The sequence below is a fragment of the Chiloscyllium plagiosum genome, unplaced genomic scaffold, assembly GCF_037043375.1.
Source record: "Chiloscyllium plagiosum isolate Xiang-an unplaced genomic scaffold, Cpla_swu_hap1 HiC_scaffold_17, whole genome shotgun sequence".
Taxonomy (NCBI): domain Eukaryota; kingdom Metazoa; phylum Chordata; class Chondrichthyes; order Orectolobiformes; family Hemiscylliidae; genus Chiloscyllium; species Chiloscyllium plagiosum.
The window spans coordinates 5,817,893-5,834,567 of NW_028270155.1; the positions used below are offsets into that span (position 1 = coordinate 5,817,893).

The following is a 16,675-nucleotide window of genomic DNA, read 5'->3' on the forward strand; positions in this document are numbered from 1 at the left end:
GGAGAAACAGCACCAGAGATCTGGTTTTGATTCCACTCTCGGGCAACTGTGTGGAGTTGGCACATTCTCCCAATGTCTGTGTGGGTTTTCTCCGGGTGCTCTGGTTTCCTCCCACAGTCCAAAGATGTTCAGGCTAGGCGGATTGGCCATGGGAAACTGCCCATGGTGTCCAGAGATGTGTAGGTTAGGTGGATTAGTCAGGGGAAATGCAGGGTTACAGGGATAGAGTAGGGGGGTGGGATACTGCTCAGACAGTTGGTGTGAGCTCGATGGGCCAAATGACCTGCTTCCACACTTTAGGGATTCTATGATTCTATGTGTGCGAACAACTTCTGTCAAGTTCATCAGAGCCGACTACAAGCCTGGCCAAGTTTAACTACACAGATAGTATCTGATCCTAGTATGGTAGCCAGTAGTAGATAAAAATTAGAATAGTAATTAATTGGTAGAGTAATTAATCTAAGAATCAGAAAGTTTATCATGAAAGAGCAGAGTTTTAGATAATATTTAGCATATTTTGTGAGTATCATTGCAATCCAACTCTGACACAGAATTCTGTGTCTTGTTATCCTACTCCACTAGCTACGTGAGGAAGAAGCAGTGCTCCGAATGCCTGTACTTCCAAAAAAACCTGTTGGACTATAACCTGGTGTTGTGTGGTATTTAACTTTCTCCTCTTGTGTTCACAGATTAAGATTGCAATTCAGTTTATAATGCCTTCTCCCAAGTCCTTCTTTTTGAAGCTTCATTGGCACCTATCAGGTGTGACATTCCAGGCTCTTCCCGGAGTTTGAGGATAACCTACACACGCCTTACAGGCAGTCACTGAATTCCATTGCTTGGAATTTTCAGAATTTACACTTGGTTTCATTTATTGTGTTGTAGAAAAACACACTGAAATTTAAAGTTGAGTATGTCCATTGGATTTTTGGGGGTTTTGATCTGTTGTCATGACAGTGTGTTGTTGATTATTAGGTAATGTAAATTTCTTTTGCTTTAGCATTCAGACAACTGTGAATACATCTTGAGAAGGAGAAAAAAGAAGAAAAGGAGAAAACGTAAAAATTTCACAGAAGAGGAAGTTGGCTACCTGCTAGATGGAGTGAGGAAAATGGGATATCATTGGAATTCCATACTTTGGTCCTACCCATTCCAGAAAGGAAGGACCAACGTCGATCTGTCACGCAAGTATCGGACATTGCAGGTGTGGAAAATGATGAATTTTGTGTTGCATGTAGATTGTGAGAATGTCCTCAGCCCAATAGGGAAAGGCCCAGACTGTCTGTATAAGCAAGTGGACCATAGATTCAGATCATGTCTTTTTAAAATCTCTACCCAGATATTATGATTACCGCTAATCCTTAGGATTCTCATCCTGGGTGCTAACCAATAATCTGTCAGCAAGTTTGGATATCGAGGAGGTACAGGATTTAGCTTGTCCACAATGGAATCACATGTTAATGCACAGACCCTGATTCTCCACTTGTCTGAAGATGTTGAGGTTTAATTCAATGTTTACCAACCATTCATTACTTTTCCTGTGCGCACTCAGATCTAGAGAATGTCATTAAGGTATTGCTGTTAACATAGCTCTATGCTGACTTGACCAGTGCAACATCAAATGAACTCCTGAACACCACACTCATTTTATATTTTTATATTATAAAGGTTGAATCTTTCTTTTTAGTGTTTAATATTCATTTTCCAAATTATCATACACACATTTTTAACACAAATGTGTGCAAGAAACTGTTAAAGGAACATTCGAAGGCTTGTGTGAATAAATTAAGGGATTAACCACCATGGTAAGCAAACTTCAGAAATAAACTCCTGGTCAATCAATCCAGGTTTCACTGTGAACAGATCTTTCCACAATTCCATCAGCTGGGACCATAACACGGTGGGCAGCACAGTGGCACAGTGGTTAGCACTGCTGCCTCACAGCGCCAGAGACCCGGATTCAATTCCCGCCTCATGCAACCGTCTGTGTAGAGTTTGCACATTCTCCCCGTGTCTGTGTGGGTTTCCTCCGGGTGCTCTGGTTTCATCCCACAGTCCAAAAATGTGCAGGTTAGGTGAATTGGCTATGCTAAATTGCCCATAGCGTTAGGTGAAGGGGTAAATGTAGGGGAATGGGTCTGGGTGGGTTGCTCTTCGGAGGGTCGGTGTGGACTTGTTGGGCCGAAGGGCCTGTTTCCACACTAAGTGATCTTATCTTAACACGCAAACTGTTCAATACATTAGCAGTTACTGACTTCTAGGATCTTAAACAAGCAGAAGGGAATATGAAGGAAATGAACTTTGTAGAAAGATGGTATAGCAGCATTATTGCACTGTGTCCATTCTCTGCCTCTGAAGGAAATGCTTCAGAAAGAGGATGAGGAGAGGAAAACAAAAAAAAACCAGCTGCATTCTGTTCTAACATCATTGTAATTGAGTTCTATTTTTCAGAAAGGAAACTCCCCAAGAAAGGTCTAATGACCCAAGACAGCTCAACGGAATGAAGGTGGCTTCACATGCAACAGTGATTTTAGGTTCAAGCAAGCACAAAACATGCTAGAGAAACTCTGCAGATCTGGTATAGAGAGAAACCATTAACGTCATGTCTGCTGTCTGAGATCTTCAGGAGCCTGCTGAGTTTCTCCAGCATTCTCTGTTTACGTTTCAGATCTCCAGAATCTGCAACGTCTTGTTTTAAGGAAGTCTTGGCGAGATTTAGCCGTACAGATTGTAAAATGGTGAAGGAGTCTTGCTACTGCATAGAGACATTCTATAGTGAATCAGGAGCACAGCGGAGTGTGGTGTCACCCTCAGTACTCCAAACTTAAACATGTCACATTATCTTTTCAATTACTATTCACTGACAATGTTGAAAAAAATGTGTTAGCCATGTGACAAGATAGCAATCTTCAGTATTCACGGTCTATGCTTGAGCAGAAAGAATGACTAATGCTAAGGTTGCACATCCCAGAAAGATTCCAGTCTTTTGAGGCGGGGGGGGGGAATATCATAAATTGGGGAGTATTCCATGTTTATTTTGAATCTGTTCCAGTCACGATAATAAAATAGTTTTAGTAAACATTGTGTTCTGGTGTTATCCCTCCCCTCAAGTGTAGTTTTAACTGTCGTTCTCAATGTTTAAAAACAACAGAGTAATATTACAAGCACACTAAATGTTTATGGAATAACATCTTGGAGGTTGAATGCCATGCTTAGAATATTTCTGGCTTAGACCTGGGACATAGAGCTTGTTGGAACCACTCACAGATCTACTTATAAATGGATATTCCCTCACAGGCTAACCAGAAACTTTCCAACCCCTGCCAATCATACCACTGAAGCACAGAGTCAGTATGCTGCCTATGATTGAATTTTGTGGGGGCAAAGATTTGGAATGAATTAGCTTGTTCATTGCAAGCAGTCTTGGTATTCTGAAGCAACAGTGGTTGTGGCATTATGGTAACTTCACGCCCCTCACTACAGAGCATGCTTGGATGGGGATTAAGACTGAGATAAAAGAGGAATTTTTGAGTGTTGAGACTTTGGAACGCCTTATCACAGACAGCTATGGGGCTCAGGTCCTTGTGTATGTTGAAGGTCGAGATAGATTCGTGATCAGTTTGGAATTCAAAGGTTAGGGAGGAAGAGCAGGAATGTGGATGTGAGGAGTGTCAGATCAGTCACACTCCTAACAAATGGCGTAGCAGGCTCAAGAAACTGAATAAACTTCTCCTGTTCCTTATAATCCTGTAATCTGTATTTTCTGTTTTGGTACAGAGCCATCCTTCCAGTATTGCTAAACTAACCAATTTCAGAAAATCATGTGTGAACTTAACATTGTACTATTTCTGCATGACCATGCAAGTTAATAAACCAGTCTAAACAATACCAGACATTCCTGAAAAATTATTACTGCAGCAGTGAGTACTGAAATGTGCCTTCTACACATTTCAAATGAACTGTTAGGCCTTCGACTCAAGAGTCCTCAGTCAACTGGGAATGGTTAAGGAAACTCTATACAGTTTAAGTAAATTGAATAGGGACTCAAAAGTGAAGATGGAATCTATCACCATCTGTTCATAGAGAAACTGCAAACACATTGAATCTTCACCCAATACATGAACATTGTCCTTGCCATGTGAAAGGTGTGTGATCAGACTTCAAAGTCAGTCAGTAAGGAGCACAAGACATTCTGTAAAGATGTGCTCAGGAAACAGGTTTTAAATTGGGTGCAATTGTTTGTGCAAATGTTTAATAGCCAAGAATGTGCACACAGACAGGTATTTTCCTCTATTAACCCAACATCCCTACCAGAAGGTAGGACAATAATTAGATTGTTTATAGCTTTAGCATTTGTGGGTTGCTACTGTTGAGTCAAGTTTGGAGCTCTAACTATAATTGCATTTCTCCATGTAGATCATTGATCAAAATGTCAGTGTCAACCTTTACATGTTTCTTCTAGTGCCTGTATTTGCTATTTGTCAGAATTATTCCACAGCCTTATTTTTACAATTACCACTCAAGGCTCCCTTTCAGGCAGTGCCCACCTTATTAAAATCAACCCTAGACTCCTTTGTCACATATACACAAGCATATTTCTGAAGGTTTAAAAAAGTCTCCAGTCATCTTTGTACACTTTAACCCAATATTTCCTGCAAGCTGAATTTCATAATGGCTAAAGCTCTGTACTTCTGCCATCAAAAGTAATTTAAATCAGCAGGTAAAATAGAGCTGTTCTCTGCTTGGATTAAGCAGTTACAAAACACAAAACTCATGGATAAGGCCATTATTTCAACAATATGGTCAAAGCCTTGTAGAGTGAACAGAATTGTACCTTCCCATTACTTAATGAACTCTAAAGCCAAATTCTTTTTGGCATTTTGAAATGCAAGTTATGAAAGCAAAGAAACAGATGCTGGAGGAACTAAACAGGTCTAACAGCATCTAGAACAGAAAAACAATGAAGTGGAGTTGAGGAACAAAAGCAGTTGTTTCCTCATCTTGTGGTAATGGCATTGCTGTCTGCTGTCAAGCTGTATGTAGCAGGTTTCAGTAATTTTAAAATGAAGGAAATGTAGCAACAAAAAAAATTGCAGGGTTGTGGGGTGGTGGTGAGAACAACTGGATAGCTATTTGACAAACCAATGCCATTAATTGATTTTTGATCTATGTCTTTGACCTTCCTATTACAAAATATTTAAGTATATTCACTATTGTACAAGAGTTCCTTTATGCATTACATAGATACTGGGTTAATTTGAAATGACTTAATTATCTAGAGGTTACTTGATATTTTTCAAGAGGAACTGGGAGGTATTGTAATCTAATTCTGTACTGAGGAAGTAATTGAGAAAGTTCACAAGGTTCTCAGGGGGAAATTGTTAGCATCCAGTTCACGAGCAGAGGAGATTGTTCAAAATGATGGACCATAAACCCAGCAGCTGGTAATGTAGCATTAAAGCCCACACAACCAGTTTCCAAATGCCCTCTTTCAGTTTAAAATGAAAGTCTCACTCGACTAGTCAATATGGTTGAGTCAATCCGCAAGGATCCCAGCCTTCTACCTTGAAGGTATCTTAAAACAGGGAACACATTACACAAGCTTGAGAAAGTGCACAAAATATTCAATTTAATCCTTCCTCCATGGAGGAACTCTGTACCAATAGCTATGCAGGTGGTAGAGCTGGTGTTGCAGGGAAGGAGTAAAGCTGTTTGATTAGTGAAGACAGTCTTCATGTCTGTATTAAAACAGATGCAATAAATTGCCTTTGTCTTCAGTTTACACACAGCTATTTTGAAGTGTTAAATTAGAACTAGAATGGGCTAGTTGAGTGTTCAGGGTGAAGAGGAACAAAGTGTTAACTCTGTCATTGTTATGACAAGTAAATTCTAGCATGGACTGCTGGTGGCCATACTGGACTCAACATTAATTCTGCTTCAGTGACTGCTGGACCCACAAAGGCACCAGCACTTTTCAGATTTCCAGGTCTGCTTTATTAGGAGAAATGGCAATTTTTGCCAATGCAACTTTACAACTTAAAACAGAAAACTGGGTCAAGTATGATACATAAATTTATTAAGTTTTCAAAGCACTGAAATTTTAAAACCTTCACATTATCCAATTAGTTACAACTGATCTTGCAAAACAGGTGGAGTTAAAGATTAGTTACCTCAACTATTCAAGTGTGCATCTCAAATCACTGTAGCATTTACATGCCTAAAAAATTCATTTGACAGCTTGCATCCCAAGCACTCTTGGCACAAGGCTGGGTCTTCATTTGATCTTTAGTCATCTGCAAGATAAATAGATAGATGATGGAACCAGTCAAATTCATATATACTGCAGGTTAAAAAAAGTGTCCCCTACTTGCAGCACAGTTAAGCTCAGTCTTTCCTCAAATCAAACCAAGATGCTGTTGGTTTGAATAAGATCCAAAATTCCACATCTTCCACTTTCCACAGGTGGTTTATTCACTAAGTAGTTCACTGCTTTGGATTCCCATTTCATGGTCACATCTACTCAGCCCTGAATCCAAGATTTGATCAGGTTCCTCTAGAGATCTATTTCCATCAACTTGCTCAATGGATTTACATTTTGTTGGGTCACTCTTCATATCACAATTCTTGCCTTGAAGATACTCTTCAGCAGGTTCATTTTGACCATTCACTTCAACTTGGCTTATGGATTTGCTGAAATCTCCCACTTCAGTATCTAAAGGGGTCCCATTAGGAACAGGAGTCTCACCAAGGCAGGTCTTTTCACTCTGGCTTATCACACCATCCACCACTGGCCCATTTTCAGTTTCTGTAGAAATAGCAGCCTCTGTCTTGGTCATATCAGTTGGACCTTGTTCTCCAAGATCTGGAGAACCGCTGGATTCTGTGACAGGAAGCTCTGAAGTCTTACCTACTTCCACAATTTCTGGATCCAAAGACAATTCAGTTGAGTATGAAGTGGATGGTTTCTCAGGAAGCACTTCACTTTGGGGATCTGAATCAGTGGTGTCAAAAACATTTGTAGACTCCTTAGTGATTAGTTCTGTATCCATTTCTACTTTCTCTTCCTGTGATGCTTCTGCACAGACAGTGAGCTTAATAGCTGGTATTTTCTCAGAACTGCTGTTAAGCAGGGCTACTTCTGCACTGTCTAGGCAGCTCAGTTCTGGAATTGGTTCACTCTTGGTTTCAGACACTTCCTTCTCTACATTTGGGCTAGCCCTGGGAGCACCTTCCACTGCTGTAGGATCTGGAGATCTTGCTGGGATCATTTCCTTCCCAGTTACTGGAGTAATCTGCTCTGGAGCACATTCAGCCACCACAGCATCTGGCAATTTTGTGACTACGTGGAGAGTATTCTCTGGTGCATGGTCAGTGTCAGGATCCTTTCGATCTACTGGAACTAAATCAGTCACACTTTCTGGTACACTGTTCTCCTTCAAAGTGTCTACAGATAGATTTCCAGAACCTTCCAGCACTTGGTCTTGATCTAACAACTCAGTAGTGAGCCCTTGAGCAGAACCATCTTGCAAATTGTCAGAATTCTCTACTGTTTCTGTTTTTAGATCAGCTACTATTTGGGCAGTGGTGAAAATAGACTCACTCACCAGCTTTTCCTGAACTTCATCCTTACTGCATGGTCCAAGAACATTTTTCTCTAGATCTGCACATTTGGCCATTTCATTCTTCAAGACAACATCAATAGCAGTTTCTTCTGTTATTTCAGACAATTTTGGTGTCTTGTCCTCATGTGGCACATTTTCAACTCCAGGCTCAGACTTGATCTCTAGGTCAGAGCTTTCAGCTTGTTCTTTCACAGCAGGTTGTTGGGAAAGACTATCCTGGGTTTTGGTCAACTCTTGCATAGACATCTCAGCAGTTTCTTCAGGAACTTGGCCAGTTTCTACTTTGGCATCTGGGCTCACACTAGAGTGTGATTGTTGACTGTCTTCCATGATTTTTGGTACAGCATGGTCAGAGTGGAATCTCTCCTTAGTTGGCAGATTTGACACTTCAGTCACACTCCCTTCTGTGCCCAGAGTTGGTTCCTCCTGGGCTTCTCCATCTGGGCTGCACACTGCCACCATATCACTTGGTGTCTCTTCACTAATCACTGGTACATGAACTGCAGGACTTGAGCCAATACCTGGCATTGAGCTCTCAACTTCAGCCTTTGTTAGATGCTCCTCCTGGCTCAGTTCTTCTGTTGCTTTTACAGAATTTGTAAAGGTTGCACTCTCTTCTGCCGCTGAAGAATGTACTGCCTCATTATCCTGAGGATCAATGCCTGCTTTGCCCTCAATGGTCACAGTGGTCAGGTCAGTTTGGTTTCCTGCAGTGGTTTCACCAGTTGTTTTGGGGGCCTCATCTGGTTGCTTGTCAGGCAGCTCAGCTTCTGGAGTCTTGAACTGTTCCTTGGAAACATCCCTGCTTTCAGGCTCATCTTGTTTCACCTCAGGCTGGTCAGTGGACTCTGCAGCAGGCTTGCTGTCTTTTGGGTCATTCACATTGTAGCCCCTCTTCTTCCTACTCAGCCTGCCACCCATACTGTCGTTATCTGTGAGTGGAAACATTCAAGATGTCAGGTGAATAACGAATGGACACTGTCTAAGATGACTAGAGCTGCTTGTTTAAAGCAAAGTGAAGCACAAGACATCTTATTGGAAATCTCAGATAGTACATCTACAGGAGTAATTTGCATAATTGCAAGCAATGGTGTACAATTAGTGGCAAAACAGGCAGAAAGAATTTTAATTGGGAGCATTGCTAAGATCTTAGCACATTCCAGCAATTCAGCATCAGGCTGCACGGAGGATGGAAAAGGTACGAAGGGGTACTGAGTTACCAATGCTATTGTTACACTGACACCTTAACCATGAAGTTCATACATCTGACTGATTAATTTAGGTTGAGATGTAGTGACTGGCTGGGACAGCATTGATTGCTTCTGGTGGTTAGCTGCATTTCATCCAGTGATTAAGGAACAGCAATACATTTCCAAGTCAGGATGGAAGTGGCTTGGAAGGGAAATTTGAGATATTCACATGTGTCTGCTGCCCTTGTCCTTCTAGATGGAACTGGTAGTGGGTTTGATATATCGTCCAGGATGAATTTCTTCACTACTGCTACTAAATGTTGGAGGATGTTTTTAAGATGCAGTGCCAATCATTATGGGCTCCATAGTCCTGGATGGTGTCAATCTTAGAATGTTGTTGGAACTGCACCCATCCAGGCAACTGGGGAGTATTCCATCACTCCTGATTAGTGCCTTGTAGATGGACAAGCTTTGGGGAATCAGGTGATGAGTTACTCACTGACCTTCCAGATTCTGACCTGCTCTTCAAGCCATACACTAATTGTCTAGTCCAGTTCCATTTTGGTCAATGTAATGGAACTGGACTAGCCATGTTAGTATTATTTGCAAAATAAGTTTATTGAACAAGTTTGCCAACACATGAAATTGGTAGTGATCATGCTCAGACTACAGATGTTCAAGATCATTGATTTGTATATGGTCACACTACCATTTCCTGCTCAAATTCCAATCATTGCAATTATACCAGACAGAAACCAGTCTCTCCTGTTGTGCCCTAGTATAGATTGCGGTTCAATACAGTTCCTTTCTGGGCAGATGGACATTGTTAGGATGGTTTGCTATTGCTTCAGTTCTGATGCAGAATTAGCTGTCCTCACTCAGGTGCCAGTTCATTGTCCCACATAATTTCACAAATGGGAAGTACTTTCTGGCACCACACCAAGTGCCTGAACAGGTGTCAACAAGCCTGACCAGACACGCTCATTTCATTCAAAAGGCATGATGAAATCAAGGAAAGAAAAATAATTTCATAAAAAGCAGCCTATACCAATTAATTTCCCCTTTAATTAACCAATTCCATGGGTGTGGCAATTTAGAGGTACAGACAATGAGATTCATGGGGCCATTGACCAGAGATCAAACATTTTGATCTCTAGAATGAGAGAGGTACCCACAAATAGATAAAACAATTTAATCTAATTAACAAATCTAGACTGTAACATGATTTTATTGATTCCAGGAGTAAGATATAGTGGTAATGGGATTAATTGATGGCTGGAAGATTAGATCTTGATAGAACAGAAGGGATTGATGTAATCTAGATAGCAGACCATTTCCAAAAACATGCAGCTGTAACAAAGTGGCTTTTAGCCATTGATTACTTGGGGCTGCTGTCCCTAGGGAGGATAGCACTTTAATCACAGGAGCTGGTGCTGGCTGAGTTTTTAACTGCTACTAGGATTAGCTTCCAAAGGGAAACTAACGAAACAGGAAGGACTGATGCAAAATCTAAACCTCATCATCATTTGCAGCACACACAAGACATAGCATGTTATAAAATTCAGTTGGGATTGTAATAGAAGAGTAGTTTTCGGGACAAGAATTATGATATGACAGAACCAATACATGTTTGTTGATTTACACTAGAATTATTGGCATGTAATCTTTAAGCAGTCTCATTTTAACACTACACAAAATTGTAGTTGGGAGATGCTAAAGAAACTAGCATTTTGACTTTAGCAAACTGACTTGAGAGATATTAGATTAAATAAATGATTAGCATACTTAGTGGATTTTCTTTCCCCCCACAAACTAATAGTGAGCGGGTGGCCATTTGGCCCATTAAACCTGCTGTACCATCTGATAAATGGATCCTTTTTTGTGGCCTTAACTCCACTTTCCTAATTGTTAATCTGCAACTCAGCTCAAATATGCAGCTTCCACAAAAAAATTCTAAACTTTAAAACTTTTGGAACAGAAGATATACTTTCATCTTAAGAAAGCCCTTCCCCCATGGTCAATAATCTTTATGAGAGGAATCTAGAACATAGCAAAAGTGAGGACTGCAGATGCTGGATTTCAATCGAGATTAGAGTCACGCTGGAAAAGCACAGGTCAGACAGCAGAGCAGGAAAATAGATGCTTTGGGCAAAAGCCCATCAAGACTGGTGCTTTGCCAGCACCACTAATCTAGACTACTGACCATGTCAATCACCCAAACTAAACAGTCCAACCTGCTCAACCTTTCAAGGTAACTCCTTCAAATCAGCTGTGCCATATAGCTCAATTCCAAACATGGGGAAAAAAATAGGCAAACTGGTATGCTATTGGAGTTGCAAAGCCAGACTGGTAATTGAACAAACAGTTAAGGGGAAGATCATTGTAAGACTAGATCATGTTTTAACAAGATACTTAGCTTGCAAGCTGCATCTTAAAAGCCAGCTGGTGAGCACCACCTCCAGCCAACAGCTGATTCAAGCCCAGAGAAAGGCTTGAAAATGACTAGTACTTCAACAGATGATCTGCAATAACTGCAGACTAATCATTGCAAAAAAAGTCACCAAGCACAGAATGACCCTGCCAAAGTGGCCTGGCCAACCTTAATTTCATTTGGTGAATTGGTTATGCATTAGTGAGCCTATAGATCTCAAGTATACTTTTACTACTGCAATTCTACAGCACGTTATATTAACAGTCATGTTGAGATTCTCCTTAGAATATCCAGAAACCTAGTTAAGTTGAAATGGAGAGAATTTCACCTGACTTTGTCCAGCTATACTTATTGGCTACATTAACAGTTTCTAGTGTAGAGTTAGCATTGATAATAATAGTCATGTTTCCTTAAAACTCAAAGGCAAAACTAGATTTTACTCAATGCCTTGTAGAGTTGTAGCAAAATTACTTCTGACCTGTTTTGTGAACATGGCTATGCATTTCAATATGAAAGTTTCACTTGATGTTAACAGGCAAGGCAATTTGAGACAACCAAAAATTCTCATTTGTCTGAAGGGATAAGGATTATTCAGCCCTCTAATTCTTAACAGGAAGGCTCACTTCAGCAATCCAGATCCAATGTCCCATGCCACCATCACCAGGATGAGTAAAAGCATACTTGTTTCTACCCAAGGTGTCATTATTAATGAGATACAATAAAATCCTGTACACTTTCAAAGTAGCCCCTCATATCCAACTAATATCCTGCACGAGTTAGAAATTAGAGCACTGTGGTACTTTGTAGGCTGACGTCTGTTCAGTTGTTCCAATCTAAAATAACCCTCTGCTCTGCACTTGCGTTGCTAATAAGCTGGTTAGTACCACTGCAGGGCTGGTGGGAAGTATCAGTGGTCAGCTATTAGTGCAGATTTATATCGACATTACTTCAGTCTTTTCCCAAGCAGTACAAGCACATTTCAGACTTCAGGATCATACTGGGCAGGGGGGGGGGGGGGGTGTAAAGAGTCTGCATCACCACAAATGCCAGTATGGTTCTAACACTAAGGTCTGAGAACAAGAGATCAAGCAGTTACATGGGGACATGTCTAGTTTCTGTATGCTCAGGTTGTCACACTGAAGGAGTCAAACAGCTCAAAGGTGACCATTAGCTGAGAAGATTGTGTTCTAGAACAGACAATTCTGAATTCTAATAGTTTTGATTGAATTTGGATTCACTCATGGCTAGCAATAAAATTTTAAAATTATTCTAATGGTCTTTTATTCAAAGTGTGTATTAACAAGACCAATTATTTTTTGCCCACCCTTGTTTCCTCAAGTGGCATTTCTTATCTTGAATTGCCAAGTTTGTATTGTGTAGGTACAGTGGTTAAGTAGGTATCTCACTGAAGAAACAGTGAGCAGTTCAAAATCAGGATGATATAATGAGTAGCTTTGAGGAGTTTCCATACATCTGTTGCCCATATCCTTCCAAATCAAAGGTTTGTTTTCAGGTGTTTTGGGAAGAGCTTTGGCAATAGATCAGTGGATGTGGTGGTCATAGGTAAAATAGTGACAGGCAGGCAGTGTCTTGGTTGCTCACTGGTGGCCTGACCTGCAGTTCACCCAACTAGGAGCAACCTCTGGGACAAGGGTCAGGTGCTTGAAGACAGGAGAGAGTGGGATGACAGACTATGGTGGATCTGCTGCCAGGTGATGCCAACTAAGATGCAAAACCACCACCATCTGGTTGTTATCTGCTATCATAATCTGAGCAGGGCAGAGTTGTGCCTAATGTGGGGTGGGCTGGATGCCTGGCAGTTGCCTTTATCCAATATTACAATCATTGAACTGCTGAGTCCATGGAGGACAGGACTTCACCAGATTAAGTTCTGCAATAGCTAAATTCACCAAGTCTATTCAAATGCATTTTGCCCATTGGAAGGCAACAGATTCCAAGAGGCTAGAACCGAAACAAAGGCCAAAAGGCCTGTTTATTCCCTCCAAGTTATGCCTGCATACTATTACTTCAGCCGGAAGTAAGAGGCTTCAGGGTATGGGTCAGGCTCTGTATTTAATGTGGTAAAGGGTAGACAAATTTGAAACTTTTCTTAAAATGATTGGAAGGTGATGATATTCAAGACAATCAAGGTGACCTAGTTCATGGACAAAGGCCAACATGAATGTGTAGCAGCAACTGGGGAGTGGTACATGGCCTTGACTATTGATGCACAACAAGGAACAGTGGCTGGTTGCATTTATTGGCACGCGGGTAGACAAATTATGGAGTGATGATGAGTTTAGTCCCTTGGAAAAAGAGGAAACTACTATGGTGTGCAAGAGTTCAAGCCAAATTTACAGGATGGCAAGACAGCCTAGGAGAGATTGAGACAACCAAATCAATATTCTCTACAGAGGTAATGTCATCAAAGCTATTGTCTGGGCTCAACAATGTAGATGGTACCCCTTACTGAAAGTGACTAGCTAGAACAGAAGACAATCAAAGACCAGTATTTTAGGAGCAAAGAGAAATTGTTCCTTTAGGAGAGCAGATGGACAGTGAATTCCAGACTAAGGAAACAGCAGAAATTCAGTCACAACACAGATAGACAAAATATCAAGGGATATGAAGGTAGCCCAAAGAAGAGTTTAAATACAAGATCAGCCTAAAATAGCTCAGTGGCAGAAATAAGCTCAATGGACCAAATTGCCTAATCTTCAATGCTCAAAATACATTGCTACTACTACTACCACCATCTACAAGATTTGATAGAGGAATTCACAAAAGCTCCCTCCAAACCCATAACTATTACCATCTAGAAGGTAGCCAGATACGTGGGAACATCCTGGAAGCTCTCCTCCAAGCCACAGCCCAATATCATTGTTCCTTCAGTCACTGGGACAAATCTGCCTGAGGGCATTGTGGGATTCCTAGCACATGGACTGCAGCAGTTCAAGAAGGCAGCTCACCCCCACCTTCTCAAGGGGCAACTAGGGACAAGCAATAAATGCTGGGCCCAGCCAACACCCACATTCCAGAAGTGAAAACAGACTATTCAGACAGATGCTATACATAAACATCCTCCTATTCCTTTTAAAGAGGAAAATTTCCAGATCTATGTTAATAGTTAGTGCAAGCACCTCCCATGAAGATTAGACCTGGGGAGTTTTACATTATTTATCCTTTTAAAAAGCAGCCGCCCCTCCTCCTAAAAACACTTCACTCTTTCCTGATCATTCCCATTTACAAACACTATTGAAATCTATTAAAAAGGCTTCAGGCCATTAAAACCTGAATCTGGGACAAAGACCAATGGAAGTGATTGAATTAAACGAATCGAGTCAACCATTCAGTGCATTTGCAAATTCATTGTCAAAACGGGTCTCGCCTCATCCATCACCGATTTTGCCTCTGCTGGGGGGGGGGGGGGGGGGAAGAGCCTGATCTAGACCAGGGCTCACTGCTGTCCTCCCGTTCCGAAGGAGAGCCGAGGTTTACACGTTCCTGGTCAGCTGTTGCTCCAGCCTCTCCCGCCGGTTAATACTCTTCAAACCAAGTGTCGAACCTAGAGCCCTGCTCAGACAGTTCACACTCGCCAGCACTCAGCTTTTTCATTCCAATCGGAAAATCAGATAGAGACGCAAATTTAATGCGTTACATTCAAACTCGGGACTCCAAAAAACTCAGTAAAGCTTTAAGGACTTAGTGTTTATACACGGACAAAGACTCCAACTGAAGCGGGATGTTGATGGTGGAGGGGGGGGGGGGGGGGGGGGGTGTATTTTTCAGACTGCTCCCTCTTCCCCACCCCCTCCCCCAGAGCCCCAGCTGGAATGAGAAGAGGAGGAGAGTCTGGCCGACAGCAAGGAGCTGGGGAAAATACCCCTGACCCCCTCCCTAAACAGTCAGCCCAGGGGGTGGGGTGGGAGGATGGAAAGCCTTCCCAAGCCGCCCAGAGCGGGGCCGCTATAAAAAACCCCACCCATAAAACCCAGGCTGGAACCGAGTGACCCCGGGGGAGGGGGGCATTCAGCCGCCACACCCTGCCCCCTAACCCGGGGAGGAAAAGGGTGGGGGGGGGGGGGGTGAGAAGAGAAGGAAAAGGAGAAAGAGACACCTCTCTCTGGAAAGCCATTCCAGAGTGTTTGAGGGGGACTTCACTTTTTATAAAATTCACCCCCCTCCCCAAGAACAGGAGGGGGCTATCCCAGCTTCCCCCTCCCCCCCCCCCGGGCAGGGAGATTTGGGAACAGATTCCGTTTCTAGTCACATTGGTTCTGTGAGGATGGGGGGGGGGGGGGGTTGATGGATTTTACCCTCTTCTCCCCCCCCCAAAAAAGAATAAAACCGGGAGAGAGAGGAGATAAGATTTCCAGGCCATTCCCCAGTTGAGGGTGAACCAGCTGCTATCCCGGCTGTCCCCACCCCGGGAGGGGCGCTGGATGGTATCCGTTACCCCCCCCAATTAAACACCGAGCGACAGTAAAACAACTGACTTCACACAGACCGGGGGGGGGGGGGACGGGGGAACGGACACCGCAACATCTCCCTCTCCCCCTGGGGAGGGGGGTGGGTGACTCCGATTCACTCAGACCCGAAGTCTCCCCCCCACGCCTCACTGGGGGGGGGGGGGGGGAGGGAAGGAGAGAGAGAGAGGAGAAACATTCCCGGAATCCACTGGATCTCCCGGGGACAGAGTTACAGCCGGGAACCCCCCCTCTTACCCGGGACAGGGTGGGGGTCGCGAAAGCGGACAGAGAGAGAAGTAGCTACTAAACGGGACAGACAGGGGGCAGTTTCCAGTCCCCACCCCACGGGCGATGGGAGAACAAAGAAAGTGGCCGGGGTTGGGCTTTCAGGGAAATTCCTGCAGCCTCCCCCCCCCCCCCAAAAAAAACCCCTAGAAACGCCCCGGTGACTGTTTCAAACCGGAGCAGAGGGTAAGCCCCCAAAACCTCAGCAACACTGGACTAAAACCCAACTCCCCTTGGGGCGAGGAAGGAGAGAAAGTGTGTTCCGTGCCGCCTCCCCTGGTCGAAGTGCCGCGCAGGTACCTACCAGCGTTGGGCTCCGGAGCCCGGCAGCAGCACAGAGAGCTCCTCCAGACAGACCAGCCGCTTGCCAGCGAGTGAGCTCCGGGGCGGGACATGAGCGAGGCGCCTCCCTGCTCCCGGCCCAGCCCCTTATTTATTCCCTTGGCCACTCCGAGTCCTGTTCACTCCCTCATTGTCTCCCCCGGCAACTCAGCACAGCCCCAGCCCCAGTCCCGGGACTACTCCGGACTCAAACCTTCCTGCACCGTGCTGGAGCAGACACATTCCCCCCAGCGTGTCGGGTTTCTCTGGGGTCTTTGCCAACACTAATGGGGAACAGGGGAGAGGCCATTCAGCCCGTCCAGCTCTTCAACACGATTGTGGCTGATCCAGCACTTA

At 43.2% G+C, this 16,675-nt stretch overlaps 2 protein-coding genes across 2 annotated transcripts in view; one reads left to right on the top strand and one right to left on the bottom strand.

The window, feature by feature from the left end:
* The window catches only part of terb1 (telomere repeat binding bouquet formation protein 1), a 173,577-nt gene extending 169,522 nt beyond the window's left edge, over positions 1-4,055 (top strand). The window contains exons 22-23 of the mRNA XM_087996134.1: positions 1,001-1,204; positions 2,456-4,055. Coding sequence (XP_087852260.1) covers positions 1,001-1,204; positions 2,456-2,560 — 309 coding nt within the window. The 3' untranslated portion in view covers positions 2,561-4,055. The remainder of the gene's footprint in view (positions 1-1,000; positions 1,205-2,455) is intronic.
* A 1,999-nt stretch (positions 4,056-6,054) lies between these two features.
* LOC122558208 (uncharacterized) lies at positions 6,055-16,402 on the bottom strand. The gene is made up of 2 exons (XM_043706534.2): positions 16,302-16,402; positions 6,055-8,554 (listed from the first exon to the last, which is right to left on the bottom strand). The coding sequence occupies exons 1-2, from the start codon at positions 16,390-16,392 to the stop codon at positions 6,468-6,470; spliced, it is 2,178 nt and encodes a 725-aa protein (XP_043562469.2). The 5' UTR covers positions 16,393-16,402; the 3' UTR covers positions 6,055-6,467.
* Positions 16,403-16,675: the final 273 nt, after the last annotated feature.

What these genes read in the sequence shown, in the direction of transcription:
- LOC122558208 (XM_043706534.2), bottom strand. Translation starts at nt 16,392, where the DNA reads ATGTCCCGCCCCGGAGCTCACTCGCTGGCAAGCGGCTGGTCTGTCTGG. An exon ending in GGCTCCGGAGCCCAACGCTG is followed by an intron (nt 8,555 to 16,301) that starts GTAGGTACCTGC and finishes TTCCACTCACAG; the next exon opens with ATAACGACAGTATGGGTGGC.